This window comes from Hypanus sabinus, chromosome 2 (assembly GCF_030144855.1).
Source record: "Hypanus sabinus isolate sHypSab1 chromosome 2, sHypSab1.hap1, whole genome shotgun sequence".
Lineage (NCBI taxonomy): Eukaryota > Metazoa > Chordata > Chondrichthyes > Myliobatiformes > Dasyatidae > Hypanus > Hypanus sabinus.
This window is the reverse complement of record NC_082707.1, coordinates 166,037,900-166,062,003: the sequence shown is the minus strand read 5'-3', so window position 1 is coordinate 166,062,003 and position 24,104 is coordinate 166,037,900. Positions and strand designations below refer to the sequence as shown.

At 39.4% G+C, this 24,104-nt stretch overlaps 1 protein-coding gene across 4 annotated transcripts in view; it reads left to right on the top strand.

Moving 5' to 3' along the window:
* Positions 1 to 2,063: 2,063 nt before the first annotated feature.
* mark3a (MAP/microtubule affinity-regulating kinase 3a) overlaps positions 2,064 to 24,104 on the top strand; it is a 164,136-nt gene continuing 142,095 nt past the window's right edge. For 2 of the 4 annotated variants that reach the window (XM_059958618.1, XM_059958612.1), the window contains exons 1-3: positions 2,085 to 2,669; positions 7,367 to 7,561; positions 13,067 to 13,120. In XM_059958618.1, coding sequence (XP_059814601.1) covers positions 2,619 to 2,669; positions 7,367 to 7,561; positions 13,067 to 13,120 — 300 coding nt within the window. In that variant the 5' untranslated portion in view covers positions 2,085 to 2,618. Of the gene's footprint in view, positions 2,670 to 7,366; positions 7,562 to 13,066; positions 13,121 to 13,991; positions 14,205 to 24,104 lie in introns of those variants that run through there. The other 2 variants (XM_059958629.1, XM_059958623.1) reach the window with 2 other exon arrangements.

The window sequence follows — 24,104 nt, the reverse complement described above, 5'->3', positions numbered from 1 at the left end:
TTCCTCCGGTTCCATACACACTTTCCCACTGTCACACTTGATAGATCCTATTCTTTCACATCTTATCCTCTTGCTCTTCCCATACTTGTAGAATGCCTTGGGATTTTCCTTAATCCTGTTCGCCATGGCCTTCTCATGGCCCCTTCTGGCTCTCCTAATCTCCTTTTGGAGATCAGTTCATCTTCTACTCACTAAACTATTCACAGTAACAGAAATTTTGAGCAGGGGTGCCCAAACTTTTGCATGCCACTGTAATATAGAAGTTACATTACCTAGTTGGAATGTGTATAGCCTATTGAAGGAGTTACCACTAGGACCTCTATTATTTGTAATTTACGTCAGTGACATGGATTCAGTTTCACTGTGAGCTGGTAACATTTTCAAATGATACAAATCTAGGAGGGGCAAACCCGCTGAGGTGTTGTACACATTCTGAAGGCAATTTATTCCAGACAACTATACAGTGAGGAACAAAAAAAAATTACATACCTTATGAACAGCATTGAAATCTTTAAGAATAATTAAAGATAAGGTCACATCATATTACATCCGAGTGGCCTCCAACCTGATGGTGTCAACATCCATTTTCCCTTCCAGTAACATTTTCCCATCCCTTTCCCTCTTCTTCTACTCCGCACTCTGGCTCTTACCTCTTCTCCTGCCTATCATCTCCCCCCCCCCCCCCGTTGCCCCTCATTCAACCCTTTCTCCCATGGTCCATTCACCTCTCCTTCTTCTCCAGACCTTTACCTTTCCCCTCCACCTGACTTCACCTATCTTTCTAGCTAGTTGTGCTTCCTTTCTCCCCCACCTTTTTATTCTGGCATTTGCCCCCTTCCTTTTCAGTTTTGAAGATGTGTCTTGGCCCGAAATGTTGACTGTTTATTTATTTCCATAGGCACTGCCTCACCAGCTAAATTCCTCCAGCATTTTGTGTGCATTGCTCTAGATTTCCAGCAGCTGCAGAATATCTTATGTTAGAGATTCCAGCAGCCCTTTGTTGCCTTCACCTATCATCTCCAGCCTCTGTCAATATTACCACTTTCTCTCCTCCATCTGCCTATTACTTTTGCTCCTCCTTTCTATCTTTCAGTCCAAATGAAGGGTCTCAATCCTAAACACTGACTATCAGTTTCCCTGCATAGAAGCAGCCTGACCCGTAGAGTTCCTCGAGCAGTTTGTTTTGCTTTGCTCCAGATTCTAGCATCTGCAGTCTCTTGTGTCCTACATTAGATTATTGTTCATATCCCCAAGACCCATCTTTTCAACCTGCTAATACAATGTTCTCCGACTATGATGATACTGCCTTCTTCCCTTGGGCATATATTATTGCTAGATGAAGGCACAAAATAAATGCGAGTTATTACTAGAGGCAATGTGAGAAAGAACCGCACGGATGTCCAAGTATGAATATTTGTTTTTAAATGTTAACACATACCTTAAAAATTACCTAGATATTGAAATATTAAACTTTACAGTAGATTCGAACAATCTCATCCTGAGTTTTATCAACTTTAAAACATTACTGTGACTAGGAAAGAGTTGACATAATTGGTCACACAAATAATTTATATGGTATTATAAACTAAAAATGCAGATCAAGCTGAGGGCAGAGCGATGACCTGATTGGTTATACTACGCCTTTAAACAAATACCCGTATTTCCCTGTAATTGGGTCTATCGTTTGTTCAGACCATGCACTGAATCGACAACCAGTTTAATTCAACGACTAATGTGAACTACGAGACCGCTTTCCCCGGCAAGCCGGTGCACTGTATTTGTAAATTCGCCCACCGGTGGTCCAAAGGTCTAGGGTAGTCAGTCAGGTCTATTATGTCGCCAGATTTCTTGGAGACACGTTCCTCTGGCTGATCATGCACCGTGAGGCTGCCTGTCACACTGTGGCGCGGCAGCAACCCCTCACCTGCCTCTCCCGGTGCCATTAAACCTCCAGCCGCCGCTTCCGCTCCCACCAATGGGTGGGAAGGCGGCGGGTGACGCGCTTCCTGCCGCTGCCCTGGGCTTGGCGATCAGTCTGGGAGAGCGGGGCAGCCATTTTCACGGGACCCTCTCTCTCTCTCTTTCCCCCTCCCCTTCCCCCTCCCCACCCACCCGACAGCCCGCGCCTCTCCGGCCGCCCTCTGGCACCGCTCTCTCCCCGCGGCCTCCATGTTCGGCGAGCGAGAAGCCGAGTTTGGATCGTCGCGTCTTTCGTGTCCGGAGCCGGGAAACTGTGCGCGCTGGCCGCTGAGCGTTCGCCCCGCTGAAGCCGGGCCTTGTTATTGAGGCTGACAAGACAGCGGGTTTACCTTGGTGCTGTAGGCTCTGGATATAGACCTCAGCAATCGGCAGCCTTTGAAAAATCATTGCACTAGAACATTTATTAATCTCCTAGCACATTATTTAGATGTAAAAATGTGGACGGCTCTAAAGGGTGTTTGACTTCACCAGGTGTGTGCTTGTTAAAGGCTGCTGGATGTCACACAGTATAAAATACAATCAGTGGAGCCGGCTTAAGTGAAAGCCCGCTGTTTGTGAACATTTCGCTACTCATGCTGTGTTGAATCGAGTCTTCTACAATTACTTAGGTGCTAAATTGCAACTAGAAGAAAAACAAAATGTCTACTCGAACGCCATTACCTACAGTGAATGAACGCGAAACAGAACATGTAAGTAATTTTTCAGAGTCAAAGACGCTGCAAAGTGGAACAGGAATATTGTAGAACCTGTGAACGTGAGTGTAAATGCTCTACTCGGCCTTGGCCACGTATGCCTTGGAGATATTATAAATAACATGCTTGTAAACTGGAATTTATGCTTGAAGTTGGGGTTTTGAAAATACATTCCAAGTGATGTTTGAATGTTTATTTAACTAGTCCTCATCCCCACACCCCTATTCCCTCCAGCTTTGTCAGGTTTTGGGGAGTTGGCAGGTGTCAATGTATGTCACTCAGGCGTTGGATTTGATAATTAGTTGTTTAGTTCATCAAGTATCAGTAAGTTCCGCTTTATAGAATCCATGTTGTAAAGTATGAATTGAAATGAGGTCATTAAGACATCACCTCAAAAATTGAGGTGGTTTCAGAATAATCCATTTAAAAATGAACGTTTGTCAGGAAGCAGTATTTTCAAAGAGAATTTTGCAGCGGGAGTTCATCTTTATGATATGACATACGTTACACATACACTACATAACGCGGGTACTAATAATGGTCAAGACACTCAAAATTAATGATAATTTAATTCGTCTGCTTTATTGTTATTGCTAATTTGCTTTTAAGTGTTAGTGGATTTGGTGGAGTTGTAGAAAGCAAAACCATTATTTGGATATCCTGAACATGTATAATGATAGTTTAAGTGATCCAATACGAGGCTCAGTAAAGTGAGTTTCTTCATACACATTCTGGAAATCTGAAATTAAAATTTAAAACAATGGGAAAATTCAGTAAATTGGACAACTGTTATAGCAGGATCACAGAGATCAAGTTTCAGAACAATGATATTTTGTTGTGAAAGGTAATCCAGCTCTGTTCCCCTCTCCATGGATGCTCCTTAGTTTTAGTATTTCCGATGTTTTCTGTTATGGTTTCAGATTTTGAATGTGTTAGTGATTAGGTCCCATTTTCAAGGTTAGAGCTAGTTGGCTAATTATTTCAATAAGTATAATCAGGAGCAAAATTAGAATCTGATTTATTATCATGTATAGAAACATAGAAAGCCTACAGCATAATACAGCCCCTTTGGCCCACAAATTTGTGCCAATCATGTCCCTACCTTAGAAATTACTAGACTTAGCCATAGGCCTCTATTTTTCTAAGCTCCATGTACCTATCTAAAAGTCTCTTAAAAGACCCTATCGTATTCGCCTCCATCACCGTTGCAGGCAGGTTATTCCATGCACTCTATGTTATGTGAAATTTGTTGATTTGATTAATTATCTAATATATGAAAAGAAGAATAATGTTTGCAATGGTCTGTTCCAATTGTTTAAAAAGAAAACAGACTAATTAAAGACTTTGTTCTTCCAAATTTTCTGGTTGATAGAATATTAAGGATGTAATAAGTTGACTATACAAATGCATATGTATCTTTTTAGACAGTTCCTCAGGACTGATGACAACTTGCTTCTAACGCAGGTTTATGGACTCCAAAGTAACTAATGAGACCAATTTAGGTATCACAGATTCTTTCACTGATGGGATAGACTGGTTCTCAACAGAAAATTAATTATTTTTAAAGAATCACTTTCTTTTCTGGCACCTAATTTTCACAATTTGTTCCCACAAATAGCAATGTGATTACCTACTGAGTTAATACAATTACTCTGAGATGAATACCTTCAAGAAGTTCAATAAAATCCACAACCTCTGGGAGACAGGTTCCTGAATGAATACATGTCTATTTCTGGTGGCAATTTGAGAGACATTTACTGTTGCTTAAATTATATAGTTGATAACTTCTCATGTAATGTGAGAAATGCACGTTTTGTAAGAAGTATATTGTTCTTGTATTCTATTGAGCCACTTCTGCAAGGTTTGAGAAGTGTCTGTTGATTTTGGCTTCAAAGCACTTGGTGGTGCCTATTTGCCCACTTTCTCAAGTCATAGAGAAGTACAGCACAGAAACAGGCCTTTTGGCCCATCTAGTCCATGCCAAAACTATTTAAACTGCCTACTCCCATTGACCTGCACCAGGACCATAATCCTCCATATCCCTACCACCCTTGTACCTATCCAAAATTCACTTAAACATTGAAATTGAGCTTGTGTGGCACTTATGATGGCAGCTTCTTCACAACCCTCTGAGTGAAGAAGTTTCCTCTCATGTTTGGGCTCCTATTTAAAATGGACCCAGAAGACAACCTTGGTCTCCCTAGCCCATTCCACAGAAGATTGTGTAAGCAGCATTTTGGGAAAGGACATTGTTCACATGACAGGTTTACTGGAGGCCCTTTGCCAGTGTGCTTGGGATTCATTAATAACTGAACAGTCAAAAGCCATAGGTTTTAACATCACATCTGAATAACTAACACCACAGTACATCTCCCCTCATGAAGGAGAGGTTGAATCCTCAACTTAGTGACTTATTGGGGGAGGAAGGGTGAGGGCACAAATTGTCTAAAATACTAAATCACATCACTTATTTATTATTAACAGTTGAATACTTCCATTGCAAAAAGCCTGGAGGTGAAGAAACAAGTCCAATTTAGCTGTGAAGAGACAATCAGAAGAATTAAAAACAAGGAAATTGGAAGAAAATCCACTAAAACAGTCAAGAAGTATACTTCCCCAATTTAATCTGGGCATCTCATATAAAAAGGGAGGAATATGACGAAGAGAGTGATTGTGTTAAAGGATCTTATTAGGGATGACAAGTGTTTCTGTGGCTGCAAAAAAAGACTCAAAATGTTTCACAGGCTAACGATGTTTCAGAGCACCTACAGGATCTCGAAGGGCAAGGGTGAATGAATGCCTAGTGGTCCGGATAGATATTGGTACTGATGAGGTAGGCAGAGGAAAGGATGAAGTCCTGAAACCTAGTTTAGTGAGCAGGTAGCAGTTTAAAGAGCAGAACCTCAAAGACTGTAAGCTCTGGAGTTCTTTTGGTACCACAGACCAGTCTTTATGTTCCTAGATCACTAGGACCATTTCAGGAAAGTGGGACCGGAGGGACAGATTGCGCCTGATGACCAGCATCCTAGTGGTGGGGTTTGCTTGTGCTACTGGGGAAATTTTAAATAGAGTTGGCAGGACAATGGGGCTCAAAGTAAATATTCAGACTATCCTAGCTTTTTCTCCTCTTGGTGATTGCATCCAGTAAGCAAAATAAGCAGGTAAATTCACATGCTGAGAATTCAAAACTAAATTGCAGCCATTTTAGTATGAGGAATCTAATTAGCATTATAGAGGAACTTCAATAAACACATGGGACTATAGCACTTTCCTTGAGAAGTCTAGATTTTTCTAGTCCCAGCTTCTTATATATTCCTGATTTTTGCCATTCCGCTATCAGCATTTATTCATCCAGATGCTGAGGACCAAAACTCTGGAATTCTTTTGCTTTTTTTGCATTAAAATGATTCTTAAAAACTTGCTGTTTAACCAAACTTTCATCCAAATGTTGGCTTATAGGGCTCGGAGACAATTTTTAGTTGGTAGACCCTTGTAAAACATCTTGAGAAATTATGCTATGCTGTAGGTGTTGTTTTACATTTATGTTATGACTAGCTCAAACTGGAAGAGGAGCTTTTAAGATGGTATTGAGAGACTCAAAGCTTTGCATTAGGAGTACGGATAAGTCCTCCTGAAATAAGTGGCTAAAGGAGTGCATCACTCACCCCATCAGCTATCACCTATGATCCCAGAGTAACCTCATTAGGCAGCTCGCAACTGCAAAATTCGGTTGGGAATAAGTCATCCTTGATCCCAAGAATTGCCTGAAAGACACATTTTACATTTATATGTCGCCTAATTATATCCACTGGTCACCCAAAGGAATGTTTTTAAAATGAGGCCACTATTGCAGCAAATGTAATTGATCACAGGAGATATTTTAATGATAAAATGTTAGTGGTAAATTTAATCAATTAAGTGATATATTTTATGATTGCAAAATTATACTTGAAGGCCTTAAAGTTTCTTCTTTTAAAACGTACTATATAAATAAATCTGAGTAATAACCAGTAAAGCCTTTCATCTGGTTTGGTAGTCTCCACTTTGAGTTTACTGGGTGGCTTATTCTATTCATGAAAATATTTAATCCTCACTGCTTGCTAAAACTTAATATTTCCATTCTTTTTCCAAGCCTCCTATTAATTTTAGATCTACATAATATCATTGTCCTGAATCTGAAACAAAAACAGATATGCTGGAATAACATTTTGGTCAAAAGCGCTTCATCAGAAGTTCCTATGAAGAGTGTTTGGCCTGAAATGTTAACCAGTTTATCTTTCCACATTTGCTGCTTGACTAGCTGAGTTCTTCCAGGATCTCTAGTATTGTTTTAACCTCTGATACTTTAATGCTGTTATGGACTGAACCTCAGAATCTTTTACTGAGACTTTTAACCTTAACCATCACTTAGTGTTTAAATATTGCCATAAATTTCTTCCTGGTTTCTTTAGATTTTGCTTTTGCCCCATATTACATGTATTTTAAATTGCTCCATGTCTGTAGAGCACAAAAGCTCGACTTTAGACATGTTAACCTGAGGTGAGGTTTGTTGCATTAAAATGCATTAATTTCAAGGGATATCTATCAATAGTGGAATATGTATATGTGTATGTGTGTAAAATATATATACACTTTGACCATGAAATGGATGTGTAGCTGTTAAGATATTAATATCTTTGTATACTCCATTTCAGCACACTTCACATATGGATGGCCGTTCAGAAGTTCCTTCTCGGTCAGCCCGCTCTGGGGGAGCACGATGCCGTAATTCGATTACGTGTTGTGCTGATGAACAGCCACACATAGGAAATTATAGGCTTTTGAAAACTATAGGCAAGGGAAACTTTGCCAAGGTAAAGCTGGCTCGACACATCCTCACTGGAAGAGAGGTAAATTAATACGCAAAATTATTTATTCTTTCATTTGTTGATATGTTTGAATTGTGACCTAATGATCTCAAGTCAACATGAAAAAATGTAATGGTACGTGTAGCTTTTTCTGAAAATTGCAGCTGTCTGTATTCTAGCATGAAAACATAGGATGCGGAAAATACCAGCAGTTTAGGCGTCATCCATGGAGAGTAAAATAGGGTGAATGGTTCAGCTCAGTGACCGTTGGTCAGAACTGAGGAAAATTTAGAAAATAAATATGATTTAATTTGCAGAGAAAGGAGCGGGTGGAGAAGGAATGTCTATGATAGGGTGGAGTCAAAGAGAGACTGAATGACTAAAGCTTTTATTGCAAGTGTTGACCAAAATGATTGATAAAAGCTAGCTTATTTTAGATTATTTGCCTACTGGGGATGCAAGTAAGTAAAGAGGAGAGGGGGAAAATAAACAAAAACTGCAGTACAGTACAAAATACAACAAGCAAAGCATTGTAGATGTTGAAAAGCTGAAATATAGATCAAATTTTGAAGCAGGTTTATTACCATTGTTTTAAATGGTATGAAATTTGATTTTCAGCAGCAGTGTCATGCAAATATATAAAATTACTATAAGCTGCAGAATAGTGCAAAAAGAAAGAAATAATGAGGTTCACAGGTTCATGTACCATTCAGAAATCTGATGACAAAAGGAAAGAAGTTGTTTCTGAATCATTGAGTGCGGGTCTTCAAGCTCCTGAACCAACTCTGTGACTGTTGTACTCAGAAGACGGTATGTCCTAGATGGTGAGGGTGCTTAGTGATGGATGCCGTCTTGTGACACTGGCTGTTGGAGATGTCCTGGATGGTGGGATGGGCTGTGCCCATGAAGGAACTGGCTGTTTCTACATCTCTCTGCAGCTCCTTGTAATATTGTGCATTGGAGATGCCATATCAGGTGGTGATGCAGCCTGAATGGTCTCTACTGTACATTTGCAGAGTCTTTGATGTACCAAATCTCCTCAAACTCCCAATGAAGTAGAGGATTGTTACATGTTCTTCTAACTTCCCCTTCTTGAAGTCTAAAATTAACTACTTGGTCGATGTTGGTATACAGTGACTAGGAATAGTTTGCACATTGGCCATAATCTGATTGGAAAGGAAAAACAGGTTACTGATTTAGGTCTGTGATTACTGGTATTCTACAGGCATCGGTACTGGGACCTCTGCTGTTTGTTGATGTATGTACAGTGACCTCGATGAAAATGTAGATGGGTGGGTTAGGAACTTTACAGATGATATAAAGATTAATGGCATTGTGGATATCGTAGTAGACTTGCAAAGAATATAGTGGGATGTAGATCAGTTGCAGATATGGGTGGAGAAATGGCAGATAGGGTTTAGCCCTGCCAATTATGAAGTATTGTACCTTGAGTCAAATTTAAAGAGACAGTAGACTGAAAGGATCTAGAACTTTCCCAGCGTTTATGACAAATAACTCTTCTTGGGCTTCAAGTTGGGTACAAGTATTGATTATAACCGACATTATAATCTCTGAAGAAGATGGCAGAGTTTGTCATTTAAAAAAAAACATTGGTTATAGTCAATATCTGTACCAGCCTTGAGGCCCAAAAAGGTTTATTAGACAGTAGACTGTTAAGGGCAAGGCTCTTATCGAGGTGTAGAATTAAAAAAGTTCAAATGAGTCTTGAACTTGCAGTTGGTTTCTCCAATTTTGGAAGGGCAACAGTACATTATGTTGAAATAGTTACTAGTGAAACAAGCCTGAAACAATATTGTTTTATTTTTTCTCTCTATTTTCCTGTTGTGCTGAGTATTTCCAGCATTCTTTCTTGTTTTAGGTTTCTGGCATCTGCAGTATTCAATTGTGATTAGAAAGCTTTCATTCTCTCATATAGTGGCTCCACTATATGTCATTCACTCTCTGGGTCTCCACCCTTCTACTGACATTTCTTTTGATCTTTCTACTTCTCTGCAACTTAAAGCTTGTGGATTTCTAGCTTTTCCTGTTTTTATTTGACCTGAAATCATAATTCTCTCATACCACTTGACTTGTTGAGTATTTCTAGTGTTCTAATATTTTCTGATGGTTCTTGACTTTCCAAGAAAGTACACATGAAACATCTCCCATTATGGAGTATTGGAAATAAACATATGGAATTGAAGAAGTCATCTTCAAATATATTTTTATTTGCACTGCATAAAATCAATATGAAAGGCTGAGGTTAAATATTCATTTGTTCTCTCTCTTAATTCAGCAGCAAAATATTCTGTGCAATCTACTCTTAACTTCATGTGCCCTATCTGACTACTTTCTTCCCTTTCTGGATTTCTGTTCTCTTGGGATATGCTAGCATCAAATATCCTGTTCAAGTCCACATATTCTCATAGCTATTGTGATAATACTTCCCACATTGCCATCTGTAAGGATTTCATTTCATATTCTCTGTTCTTGTTATGCATTTACTTGGGCAATAAAGATATATGTTCAGGTATCTGTAATGCTTTCCTTTTACTGAGCCATGGCTTTCCCTTCCTATAGTGGCTGGAGCCCTAGACTGCATCTTGCCTGTTTCCCAAAATTCTCCTCCTGAATGGAGCAGGAACGGTTTCCCTGTTTCTCATCATCTCCCAAGCAATCTCAGCGTTCAGTGAATCATCCTTTGCAGTTTTTATCAGCTCCAGCAGGATTACAGCACCAGTACATGTTCTTCTTATGTCCCCTTTCAGCATTTTGAAGGGATCATTCATTTCACTACCTGGTTTAATTTTCCATTGTCTCCAATCACTCCTCCTCTTGTACTTGCACCACAGTTTTCATCTCTTGCTATTCCAGTATCAAGTGACCAAGCAATAGAGTGAAGCAGTAATTCACTTGCCTTTCTTCCAATCTAGAGACAAGATTTATGAACATTTGAAGAAGCATAGTCTGATTAGGGATGGTCAGCATGGCTTTGTGGGAGGTTGTGTCTCATGAGCCTGATTGAATTTGAGGCAGTGACAAAACAAATTGAAGTTAGAGTAGTGTACATGGATTTTAGCAAAGTGTTTGACAAGTTCTAACTGGAAGGCTTGTTCAGAAAGTCAGGAGGCATGCTATCCAGGGGAACTTGGTTTGTGTTGATTCAGAATTGGCTTGCCCCAGAAGGCAAAGGTTGGTAGTATTCTGATTGAAGTTGCTGACCAGTGGTGTTCCTCAGGGATCTATTTTATGACTCCTGATCTTTGTCATTTTTATAAATGACTTGTTTGAGGAAGTGGAAGGTGGGTTAGTAAGTTTGCAAATGATGAGAAGGTTGCTTGTTTTGTAGGTAATGTAGAAGGTTGTCATAGGTAACAGTGGGATAGGATGCAGAACTGGTTTAAGAAGTGGCAAGTGGTGGCAGAAGGATCTGGGGTCCATGTACATAGATCCTTAGAATTGCCACACAAGTTAATAGAGTGATTAAGAAAGTATATGGTGTGTTGGCCTTCATTACTTGGGCGAGTGAGTTCAAGAGTCAGGAGGTAATGTTGCAGCTTCATAAAACTTTGGTTAGATCACACTTGGAGTATTGTGTTCAGTTTCTGGTCACCTCATTATAGGAAGGATGTGGAAGCTTTAGAGAGGGTATAGAGGAGACTTAGTAGGATGCTATCTGGATTAGGGCACATATGTTTTATGAGGATAGGTTGTGAGCTAGGGCTTTTATCTTTGGAGTGAAGGAGGATGAGAGGTACCTTGATAGAAGTGTAAAAGGTATACTTAGTGAACAGCTAGTGCCTATTTTCCAGGTCAGCAATGACTAATATGAGAGGGCATAATTTTAAGGTGATGGGAGGAAAGTATGATGGGGTGATGTCAGAGGTGGATTTTCTACAGAATGGTAAATGCATGGAACATACTGCTAGGGGTGATGGTCGAGACAGATACATTAAGGACATTTAAGACACTCTTAGATAAGCACATGGGTGAAAGAAAAATGGAAGGTTCAGTTGATGTTTGGAGTAGGTAAAAAGATTGGCATACATAATAGGGTGAAGGGCCTATAATGTGCTGTACTATTCTATGTTCTAGCTTACTGCATTCAGTGTTCAGTGTGGTCTTAACGTTGGAGAAATCAAATGCAACTTTGTAGAGCTTCTGCTTTCAGTCTACAGGTTACCATGTACTTGAATTTCTAGTCCCATTTCTACTGCCACTTTGCCCTATCAGTGTTCAGCCTCCTGCTTTCTTATGAGAGTTCCCTATTTGAGGGACAAATCCTCATTTCTTTTCATCTAGGTATGTTACAGCCTTCTGGACTCGATGTCAAATTTTCTGACTGTTGGTAATTTGTTCTTTTTGTCTGTATCACTTTTTTGCCTGTATCATCTGGCTATTTTTGCCAAAAATCCAGCTATTACTTTGCTCAGATTTTGTTTCTGTTAGTATTGTTTGGTCTGCTGGCATATTTGCTAATAATAGCATTTAGCAATCAAAAAGTATCATCTAATCTGATCCAAATGCCACATTACCATATCAGAGAGATTCCCTTTATTCTGCACGTTCCTCAGCTACTAAAATCTACCTTGCTTTCTCCCTTTCCTGGTTATGATAAGGGGTCTCAACTTTTAACTGTTTCTCTTTCTGTAGATGCTGCTTAACCTCCATAATTATGGATGTTCAGTTTAGATTTCCAGTATGTGTGAATTTTTGATTTTCATTAGTAGATTGCAAGTATGAGGAAGGTATTTTATCCATTACCAGCAATGTGTGTTAAAAGTAGTAACTGCTTTCAATCATTGTGTGGTTAAAATGTATTTACAAGTTTATATATAACAGCTTTATAACAAAAACAATTGTATATATTTTCATGATAATGGTTGAAGTGGAAATTGAGCATTTAAGTTTAACTTGAATGTGGAAATAAAGGGACCAGAATTGATAATGTTTCCTTACATCGAGGTTAAATGGCATTGTGTACTAGTGTTTCCTGTTGTTACCTATGTAGTTCACAAGTGCTGATAATGGAGTTACAGCTTTTCTGTAAAATGATGTTGTTGTCTAAATATATTACAAAACTTTGGTATAATTTGTAAATTGGAATACTTTTGTTCGAGTATTGATTCCCACTCTAGGTGTTTATTTTGTGTGCAATACTTTAAATGTATCTGCATTTAATTTAGTGCTGTAATTAATTATTTCTTTATGAACTAACTAATTCTATTCTCTTTTAGATATTTTGTACTATTGTCAATTATCACTACACGTCCTTGTTTGATACCCTTTATTGAATTAAAATTGCAATATGGCATAATAATGTTACTACTTCCTGCTGTTATATATTTAATAGTTGTTACCTGAAAGATCAGTTTGTTTTATCTGAATTAAAATTTGGGTATTAAGTAGTTCATGAACATCAAAACATGTCTACATATTTCAAGACTGACAAAAAGATTTTATGCATTTTGATTTACATAGACTAGTCAAATAACTGGTTATTTTAAAAGAGGAGACTTTGCTCATTTCTAAATTTGGTTCTTCTAGGTTGCAATAAAAATCATCGACAAAACACAGCTGAATCCTACAAGTTTGCAAAAGGTAGGGAAGTTTAATTATTTTGGAAAGACTTGTTGGTTTAAATTCCCTTAGATCTGTTAGTACTTCAATATTTTATTGTGATTTGGTGTAAAGTGTGAATATAATTTGGTGCAGGGTGTAAATTTAGGTGAGTTTCAAAGTGTGAAACATGGTTGCTTAAGATAATCATTAAACTTTTTTTGCAATACATTATTTGGGGGGGGGGGGAGGAACAATAAAACCAAGATTGCTGCCTTCCAGCAGGTAATTAAAGTCATGGTGGGAAATGAATGTCTTCTGAAGGTTGAATATAGGAACTTGTTTGTTTCATTCCTGTATAGCTCATTATACAAGCAGAGAAATTTGAAACAGCCATTGAACCGTGGTTGTGCCCTTAAAACAAATCTTATGAAAATAGAAAGCCTTTGCCCTTACCTGAAATAGTAATATTCAGAAAGGCAAAAATTATCTGCTAAATTTAATTTTAATGTGTTTTATTGTATGACTTACATATTTTCATCTGTTTTTGTAATTGCTTAGTATTTTGATCTATAACTTCTATGTATTTGGGTGTTCAAACTTACAATATAATATTTCTAAAGGTTTAAGATTAAACCAAGTGGAACATTAGCCTAGAATTCTGTTTCCTTTACTATGGAGCTATCTAATAGGTCCCACTCTTTGGCTAAAAACCCTAAAACTCTAGGGTTTTAATTATTTTTCATTTAATTTTCATCCAGTTTTCTTTCAAAAGTTATTATTGAATCAATTTCATCATCCTTTTAGATATTGCATTTCATGATTAATAAATGTTAAATCAATACCTCTGGTTATAAATCCTTCTGCTACAAGAGACAGTTTCTAATTTACTCTAATTTGTTTGTGCTTTTAGACATTTCTACCATTACTTCTCCAGTCTATCACATAATTGAAGCCCCTTAACTCTTGAATCTATCTAGCAAATCATGAAAACGTGAAGCCCTGCTAAACTTCCTGGACTACCCAGAAATGAACATTAATATCTGGTTGAGGCTAAACAGTGTTTTATTAAAGATCATTGTAACTTTGTATTGTTTATTAATAAAACCAGGGATTTTGTATGTTTTTTAAAGTACCATTCTCAGCTTGCTTTCCCATCTTTAAGGATATTTGTGTACATATCTTGTTCTCAGTTTTTTTCTGCACCATCTTTAACATTGTGTCATTTTTCTATTGAATTTGCTCATTATTTCCTTCCTCTTTTCCATTAAACTTCCTAGTGTTGATTACCTTAACTGATCAAAATCTCCTTGTAATCTATGATAAGGCATTGGTAAGACTGTGCTTGGAATATGGTGAGCCCCTTATCTAAGACAGGATGTGATGTCATTGGGTCCAGAGAAGGCTTGCAAGAATGATCCCAGGAATGAAAGGGTTAATATATGAAGAGTGTTTGATGTCTCTAGGCCTGTGCTTGCTAGAATTTATAAGGGGTGGGGGCGGAAAGAATCTCATTGAAACCTATTGAATTTTGCAAAACCCAAATAGAGTGGACATGGGAAGGATTGTTCTCATAGTGGGGGAGTCCAGGAAGCTTATCACTCCTACTAGGGCAGAGGCTGCCAACCGCAACTTGCTAGAGTCCTCTGTCCTGGGCCAATCTTTCAGTTTATCCTTGGGTGTAGCCCATCTTTAAACATCCTTCCTCTCTTGGGGATGAGGTCTTTGGACCTTTTGTTGATGTTTCTGTAACTCTGGGTTTTTATGTGATGGCGTTGCTAACACCATACTCTGCTCTCCTACTTGCAACTGGGCTTGGGACCAACCATGGCAGAATTACCAGAGGGCATAGTTTCAGAATACAAGAATGTCCCTTTCGAGCAGAGATGAGGGTGGTGAACCTGTGGAATTGATTGCTACAGAAGGCTGTAGAGGCCAATTCATTGGGTGTATTTAAAGCAGTTCTTGATTAGGAAGGGTGTCTTGGGTTCAAGGAGAAGGCAGGAAAATGGGCTTTAGGAGGGTAATAAATCAACCATGATAGAATGGGAGAGTAGACTCAATGAGCTGAATGGCCTGATTCAGCTCCTACATCTTGTGGTCTTACCATTCTAACTATTAATAACACCTCTGAATTTCATGTCAACTGTTTGTTTACTGATTGGATGTGGGTGGATTTGTGAAACGAGCAAGCCCCTGACAAGAGTTAATATGGTGTTAATGGGAAATGCTACATTTTGGGAGAAACAGCATTAGAAGGTGGGGGGTATGAATAAAATTCTACTAATTTTAAGAGATTGGTAAAGGACATTGACTTAATTTGTATATTCAGTTCCTTGATTTGCATATTTGAAGGTGGTAGATAGGCATCTTAGCGACACTTAAGTTGATTTCAGTCTGGTTTTGGAAAGTGTACAAAGGCTTACCAGATTGATATTGATAGGAACATTTTGTTTTTAGCAACAGGGTGTTTTTTTTTCATGTTGAATATACATCACAGATCATAGATTGAAATTATTGGCAAAAAAAATCTAGAAACATAGAAAACCTACAGCATATTACAGGCACTTCGGCACACAAAGCTGTGCCAAACGTGTCCTTACCATAGAACTACCTAGGCTTACCCATAGCCCTCTATTTTTCTAAGCTTCTTGTACCCATCCAGGAGTCTGTTAAAAGACCCTATTGTTTCCGTCTCCACCACTGCCATCGGCAGCCCATTCCACACACTCACCACATTTTGTGTTTTTTTTTAAAAAAAAAATTACCCTTGACCTCTCCTTTATACCTGCTTTCAAGCACCTTAAAACTATGCCCTCTTGTGCTAGCAATTTCAGCTGGGGAGGGGGAAATAGCCTCTCATTATCTTGTACACCTCTATCAGGTCACCCCTTATCCTCCTTCGCTCCAAGGAAAAAAGGCCAAGTTCACTCAACCTGTTCTCATAAGGCATGGTCCCTAATCCAGGCAACATCCTTGTAAACTCTTCTGCACTCTTTCTATTGTTCCTACGTCCTTCCTGTAGCGAGGTGACCAGAACTGAGCGCAGAACTCCGAGTGGAGTCTGACCAGGGTCCTATCCAGCTGCAACATTACCTCTCGGCTCTTAAGCTCAATCCCATGATTGATGAAGGCCAATGCACCATATGCCTTCTTAATCACAGAGTCAATCTGCATAGCATCTTTCAGTGTCCTGTGGACTCTGACCCCAAGATCCCTATGATCCTCCACACTGTCAGGAGTCTTACCATTGGTGCTATATTCTGCCATCATATTTGACCTACCAAAATGAACTACCTCACACTTATGTGTTGAGCTCCATCTGCCACTTCTCTGCCCAGTTTTGCATCCTGTCAATGTCCCACTGTAACTTCTGACAGCCCTCCACACTGTCCACAACATCCCCAACCTTTGTCATCAGCAAATTTACTAACCTATCCCTCCACTACTTCATCCAGGTCATTTATAAAACTCACAAAGAGTAGGGGTCCCAGAACAGATCCCTGAGGCACACCACGGGTCACCAGCCTCCATGCAGAATATGACCTATCTACAACCATTCTTTGCCTTTTGTGGGTAAGTCAGTTCTGGATCCACAAAGCAATGTCCCCTTGGATCCAATTCCTCCTTACTTTCTCAATAAGTCTTGCGTGGGGTACCTTATCAAATGCCTTGCTAAAATCCATATCTATTACATATACGGCTCTACCTTCATCAATGTGTTTAGTCACATCCTCAAAAAATTCAATCAGCCTCATAAGGCACAACCTACCTTTGATAAAGCCATGCTGACTACTCCTAATCATAGTATGCCTCTCCAAATTTTCATAAATCCTGCCTCTCAGGATCTTCTCCATCAACTTATCAACCACTGAAGTAAGACTCACTGGTCTACAATTTCCTGGGCTATCTCTACTCCCTTTCTTGAATAAGGGAACAACATCTGCAACCCTCCAATTCTCAGGAACCTCTCCTGTCCTCATTGAAGATGCCAAGCTCATCGCCAGAAGCTCAGCAATCTCCTCCCTTGCTTCCCACAGTAGCCTGGGGTACATCCTGTCCAGTCCTCGTGACTTATCCAACTTGATCCTTTCCAAAAGCTCCAGCACATCCTCTTCCTTAATATCTACATGCTCAAGCTTTTCAGTCCACTGCAAGTCATCCCTACAATTGCCAAGATCCTTTTCTGTAGTGAATACTGAAGCAAGTTTTTCATTGAGAACCTGTGCTATCTCTTCCAGCTCCATACACACTTTTCCACTGTCACACTTGAGGGAAATAATTATTTTTTCGGTTCTTTAATACATTAATTGGAAAGGTGGTAAAATCAGATTTATAGGAGCTTTCAGATGGCAGCCGGACATGCATGTGAAGAGAACAAAATTGTTATGTTACTAAGTAAAACTTTCAAAGAGCTGGCACACAGTTTCTATGCTGTAAGATCAAATGATGGTGTAGCTCTTTGCCTGGAAATACAATGTTATATCAGTTACTGAAAATCCGGTTTACTTAGGTCAAATTATTTGCTTGTAATTGGCACTTATGGTAGCTAAGAAGATGTGGTAAAACAGGTAACCTCTTACCCCCTACCCCCATGTCATGGGAGGGCTTTGCATTCCTAGAAAATGGTCTGTTTCAAGATTTTCCAGAATGTGAAGCTGTGTCACCTGCATGCAAGTGGAAAACACTTGTCAGGAGATGAAACATTTACTTTTTTGCACAAATTCTGTAAGAGAAAATGTATTCCATATTTCAAATTTTTGGGTATTGTGAATTCCATTAAGGCAAATTTGTATGTCCTTAACATATGTAACATGGAGTTACTTCAAGTAAATCATTTAACACTAAGGAATTTAAGTTCAGTTGTTTTGATTAATTATATAAGGAAGGAAAACCTCCGATGAATCTTAGATTTTTCTAGAAATCCACTTGGTCCATTAATTTCCATTAAGGAAGGAAATCTGTGTTTCCTAGTACAGCCATTTTCAGCAATGTGATTGACTATAAATATCATACATGAGGAATAGATGCAGGAACATATATTGCATTGAGTTCAAATGTGGCTAATGTGCACAAGAAGTAATTCAAACCTCCTCCAGAAATGCTCTTGCTTGCCTTCTCCAACAGAATTGATAGGAAATGATTAGTCAACAGACTTGGGAACTATACTTTTAGACTTTTCTCACATAAATTGGAACTGGCTGTCTTATGGAACCAAGCAACAAATTTAGAACCTATCAAATTGCCAAGTATTATTTTTGTTTGAAAATCTTGCAGTTTGGAAGCTTTCTTTGCTCATGAAGTCAGCTATACAAGATCTGGATAAAGTTTCTAAATTTAAGAAGTTTAAAAAATACATTGTTTAATTGTTAACTTCCCTGCAACAACTTTAAAAATTAAAGGAAATGGTTCAAAAAATGTTGATATTTTTGAGACATTAAACACACCTATTCCATTCTTTACTTGGCACCATACTATAAGCATTGGTTAAAAATTGCAGTTTTTCCCTTTATGTTCATTCTTAAGGATTCTCTACTGTGATTGGCTGTTCAGTTAGCTTAGTGACATTTGATTTGCTGAATGTATTTGGATGCATTTGAACTGACACCTGATAGCAACAGGTGCTGGAAAAGAGGATGGTCTTCTCATCAAGGACATTCTTTTAACACCAACAGCAAGTACCATTGACCATAGGTTCACTGCCACAGTCTGAGCATATCATCTTGAAAGTATTTTCAGAATGTGTTCTCTAACAAAATGATCGACTACAACAAAATAAATCTGATTTCATGACTAATACAATGGAAGTTATCAGCAAAAAAAATAGATTTTACAGAGCATGTCATTTTTTGGCAGAAGTAAACAATTTAAACTTTTCACAAGTTGAGAGGTTGAACAAAGTTGGATTGCTTTTATTGATGTGTTGGTTGTTGAAGTGCACCCTGACAGAAGTTTATAAAATTGGGAGACATATTGATTAGTCTGTTTTCCCCAGGAAGGAAATGTCATGCTAGATGGTGTAGCTTTAAGGTGGGAAGAGGGGAATTTTAAGGAAGCTTTATAAGCAAGTATATTTACAGAGTGGTAGATGCTTGGAACGCAGTGCAAGGGAAGATAGTTGAAGCATGTGTGAACAGGCAGGGATACGGGCCATCTGCAGGCCGATGGGATTAGTTTCAGCCAACATGTGGATACCATAGGCATGGTGGGTTGTAGGGCCCATTCTTATGCCGTGCTTTATTTGTGTTAGGAAGTATTCTGAAGATTTATGAATATAGATATTAATTTAAGCACAAACCCGTCTTCAGTTTGTAATGTAAATTGTAAACATTAAATTGAAGTTAAAAGCACACTTTTGCTCAGTCTGTGCTCCACAGACTAAGAGATATGGTTTGCAAAATGATGAGCATGAGACATTTGCATGTGCATCAGCCAAATGGTAAATCAATGGGATTGAGTTTATTGGCTTGAATCAATCCAAGGTTTGAGTAATGGGTTTAAGTAATGCACATCATTGTCAACAAGTTCAAAGAAGCTTACAATTGGCTTGTGCCAGCAAAGGAACATTTAGAGGTGCCCCCCCACCCCCACTGTAGATATACAATTCAAAGGAAGCATTGTCAACCCAAAGAATTGAAGTAAACAATGTCATTGTTACTGTTTAAATTGTATTCAATCACCTACTGTTACCTTTGATCATTTATTTTTTAATTGTAGAGATACAGCATGGTAACAGGCCCTTCTGGCCCAACAAGCCGAAGCTGCCCTATTACACCAGTGCGACCAATTAAACTATTAACCTGTACGCCTTTGGAATGTGGGAGGAAACTCATTGTCACAAGGATAATGTACAGACTCCTTACAGACAGCAGTGGTAATTGAACCTGGATCACTGGTGCTTTAATACTGTTGTGCTAACCGCAATGTTGCCATGCTGCCCCTTAAATAGAGAGGGTATAGTGAAAAATTAAGGTATAACAATGTGATATACTTTGAGTTTGTGAGGCTCTACTTTAAGCGAGTCTCCATGAGAATGCCCGCTTCTTGTAATGAATAATGACTTCTGTATCACCAGCTTTAGTGTCTCTCCAGTGACTTCCATCATGGTCACAACACTATATTGAAATGTCCCAGATATGGCTTAGATACTTAAATTATAATTTTGGCAATTTATACATTGATTACAGTATTCCAAAGATTCACTGCCCTCTGCATGAACCAATTTATGTTCTGTCCTGATGCCTTATTTTAAGACTGAGCCCTGAAGCTGGACTTTTACCTGGTTAAGCTATGTAAGCACTTTGTACATTTCTTCTGAATTTGGTAGAGTATAAAGCCAGTCTGCTTAATCTGTTTTTATGTAGGAAACCCGCTGTCCCAGAAATTAATCTGACGAACCTTTCCTGTCTTCCCTGCATTTGCTTTATCACAAGCATTAGGGAATCTTCACCTGTACATTTGGAGTGGCACAGTAGTGTATCACTATTACGGTGTCAGTGACCCAGAATCAGTCCCACCGTGGTTAGTAAGGAGTTTGTACGTTCTCCCTGTGACCCTGTGGGTTTCCTCTGGGTGCTCCAGTTTCCTCCCACATTCCAAAGGTGTGCAGGTTAGTAGGTTAATTGGTCACTTGGGTGGAATTGAACAGCGTGGACTCTTTGGGCCAGAAGAGCCTGTTACCATTCTATACCTCTAAAATCTTCCACCTTGCCCAATTGGATCAACACATCTGTGCTCCTGTATTCAAGTCCATAGGAAAGTAAAGAAATACAGTGGAATTTATGACAAACTGCACATGAACAAGCAACCAATGATTTTGTGAGCAAATCACTCCACACAGAAAATATTGGGAAATTTCAGCTGGTTAAGCAGCAGTAGTGAATAAACAGCAGTTAATGCTTTAGTTTCATGGTTCTCAGTTTGAGTAGGTGGGGGGGGGGGGGGGAAGGAAAAACATGTCATTTCAGTTGCAGATTATGTTGGGGAAAAATATCATTGAGAGATTAAGACAGGCCTTGAAGACTGTAACGTGCCCAAACAAAGAATGAAGTGTCATTCCTCAAGAAGAACAGTTTGGGCCTCATTGTAGGAGATCACAGACTGATAGGACTGAGTAAGATGAAGAAATTAGAAATTCGAGGTCACTCTTGCAAAGTTCAGTGCTGCACAAGGCATTCACCCTGCCTGTGTTTGGATTCATCATTGGAGTGCATCTTTGGAGAGGAAACTAAGGGGATAGATGAAGGCAGGGCCTTGGATGTCATCTATATGGACTTGAGGCCTTTATCAAGGTCCTACATGGTAGGTTTATCTGGAAGGTTAGGTTAGATGGGATTCAGGAAGCTCACAAGGTTGATTCAAAATTGTTTTGTCGATGGGAAGCAGAGGGTGATGGTTGAACGTTAATTCTTTGGCAGGAGGCCTGTAACTAGTGAGGTGCACGAGGGTTGGTTAGCAGGTTTGCTAATGATACTAAGTTAGGGAGTCCTGTTAACAGTGAAGCAGGTTACAAGAATTTGCAAGGAGACCTTCATGAGTTAGGGAGATAGGTTGTTGAATGGCAAATGGATTTCACTGCAGTTAAGAGTGAGATGATGCATTTTGGTGAAGCTGCTTCTGAAGTAGTGTTCAGTTTTGATCACCCTGTTACAGGGATGACATTGTCAAGCTGGATATGGTACAGAAGAGATTTACGAGGATGCTACTTGGACTACAACACCTGAATTATAGGGAGAGATGACCATGCTGTATCTTAATTCCTTGGAGCACAGGAGAATGAGGGGTGTGAATGAGTTGGACAATCATAGCTTTTCCCCAGGATTAGGAGTACAAAACTAGAAAGCACAGATACAAGGTAAGAGAATAGAGATTTGAGAGGTAACTTCTTTAGACATCTGGAACATCTGGAAATCTCCAGGAAGGCCTTCTTCGTTGCTGCTGCTGTTGTGAGGTCCGGGACTCTGCTGAGAAGAATCCTTGTTTCAGTCCTTGTCGTCGCATTGCTGATGGCTGTTGGCGGGGGTGTCGTAGTGCGTTTGGCAGAGGATGGTGCTCAGCGAGGCTGTGCCAGAGGGGATGGTCGGAGGCTCGGAGGTTCAATGGACTCGGAGTCCGCTGCAGTCGGAGCGCTTTCATTGTGTGCTGTGTCTGTGAGGCTGAGTCCGGCGCCGTGGAATTCCATAGCGGGGTACTCCCTTCTGCTGCCTTCGTGGGATGACGAGTCTTTCGGGACCCTGAGGACTTGTGGAAACTGTGGTGGTTTCTTTCGAACTTATAGTCTTTTAACATCTTTGGATTATTTTTACTGTGCCCATGGTCTGTTTTTTAATCAATTATGGTATTGTCTGCACTGTTGTAACAATATGTTAACTATATATGTAACTGTGGTTTTGTGTAGGTCTTGTATCTTTAGTTTTTGGTTTGTTGGGTGGTAGAATTGGTGTCTTGACTTGCTGTGTCTGGGTAGTCTTGTTTTGTCAGGTGGGTTTGGAGCTCCTTTCCAGGGAACACGCTAAGGTGGTAGCGTGATATTAATACAGAGCAGCCTCTCCAGACTCTGGATTTGGGGATTACCAAACATTATGTGGATTTTCTAATGTAGTCTGTTTTGTCGTGTGCTTTTGTGATATCATTCTGGAGAACTTTGTCTCATTTTTTAACTGCATTGTGTTTGTGGTTTCTAAATGACAATGAACTGAACTGCACATAGGGTAATAAGTTCCTGGAGTGAGCTGCCAGAGAGGTGGGTACAATTATAACATTTAAGAGGCATCTGAATAGGTACATTGGGGGTGGGGGGGGGGGGGGTTGCTTCAAGAGTTATGGTCCAAATGCAGGCTACTGGGACTAGCAGGCAGAATGTTATGGTCACCTTTGGCCAATTGGACTGAATGCCTATTCCCTTGCGGTATTTCTCTGCACGAATGTAGATAAGACCATATGTGAACCTGAATGCAGTACATCAGATGAAGGAAAAATGAATAACTGTCACCTCATGAGTTTAGTTCCTGACAGTGGACAGGGAAGAAATGAAAACTCTGATCCCATCTTATTGCCGGTCCTGGGTCCAGGACGCAAGTCCAATTATGAAGAAAGCACAGCAAAGCCTCTACTTCCTTAGAAGTTTGTGAAGATTCAGCGTGACATCTAACACTTTGACAAATTTCTATAGATATGTAATAGAGAGTATATTGACTGGCTGCATTACAGCCTGGTATAGAAACACCAATGCTCTTGAACAACAAATCCTACAAAAAGTAGTGGACATTTCCTAGTACGTCACAGATAAAGCCCTCCCCACCATTGAGCATACCTGCAAAGTGTTGTTACAGGAAATCAGCATCCATCATCAGGGATCCCCACCACCCAGATTGCTGCTGCCATCGGGAAGGTTGTACAGCAGCCTCTGTTCTCACACCAGCAGATCCAGGAACAGTTATTGCCCTTCAACCATCAGATTATTGACTCAGAGGGATAACTTCACTTGCCCCATGACTGAACTGTTTCCACAACCTATGGGCACAATTTTCAAGGACTCTTCATCTCATGTTCTTGATACTTATTCTTAGTATTATTTCCTTTTCTTTTGGTATTTGCACAGTTTGTTGTCTTTTTCACACTAGTCTGGTTGGTGTGGTCTTTCATTGATTCTGTTTATAGTTATTGGATTATTGAGTATGCCCACAAGAAAATGAATCTCAGTGTTGCGTATGGTGATATGTATGCATTTTGATAATAAATTTACTTAGAGCTTTGTGGACTGGATCAAAGGTGATGACAAATCAGCACATAGGAGGGAGATTGAAAATTTGGTTGAATGGTGCCACAACAACTTCTCACTAGGTCAGCAAAACCAAAAAAACTGATTATTGCCTACACAGGGAGTGAACTGGAGGTCCATAAGCCAGGAATCATCAGGGGATCAGAGGTAGAGAGGGTCAGCAACTTTAAATTCCTCTACAACTCGTGTTCTTGATATTTATTGCTAATTTATTACTTTTTTTTGTATTTGAACAATGTCTTTTCC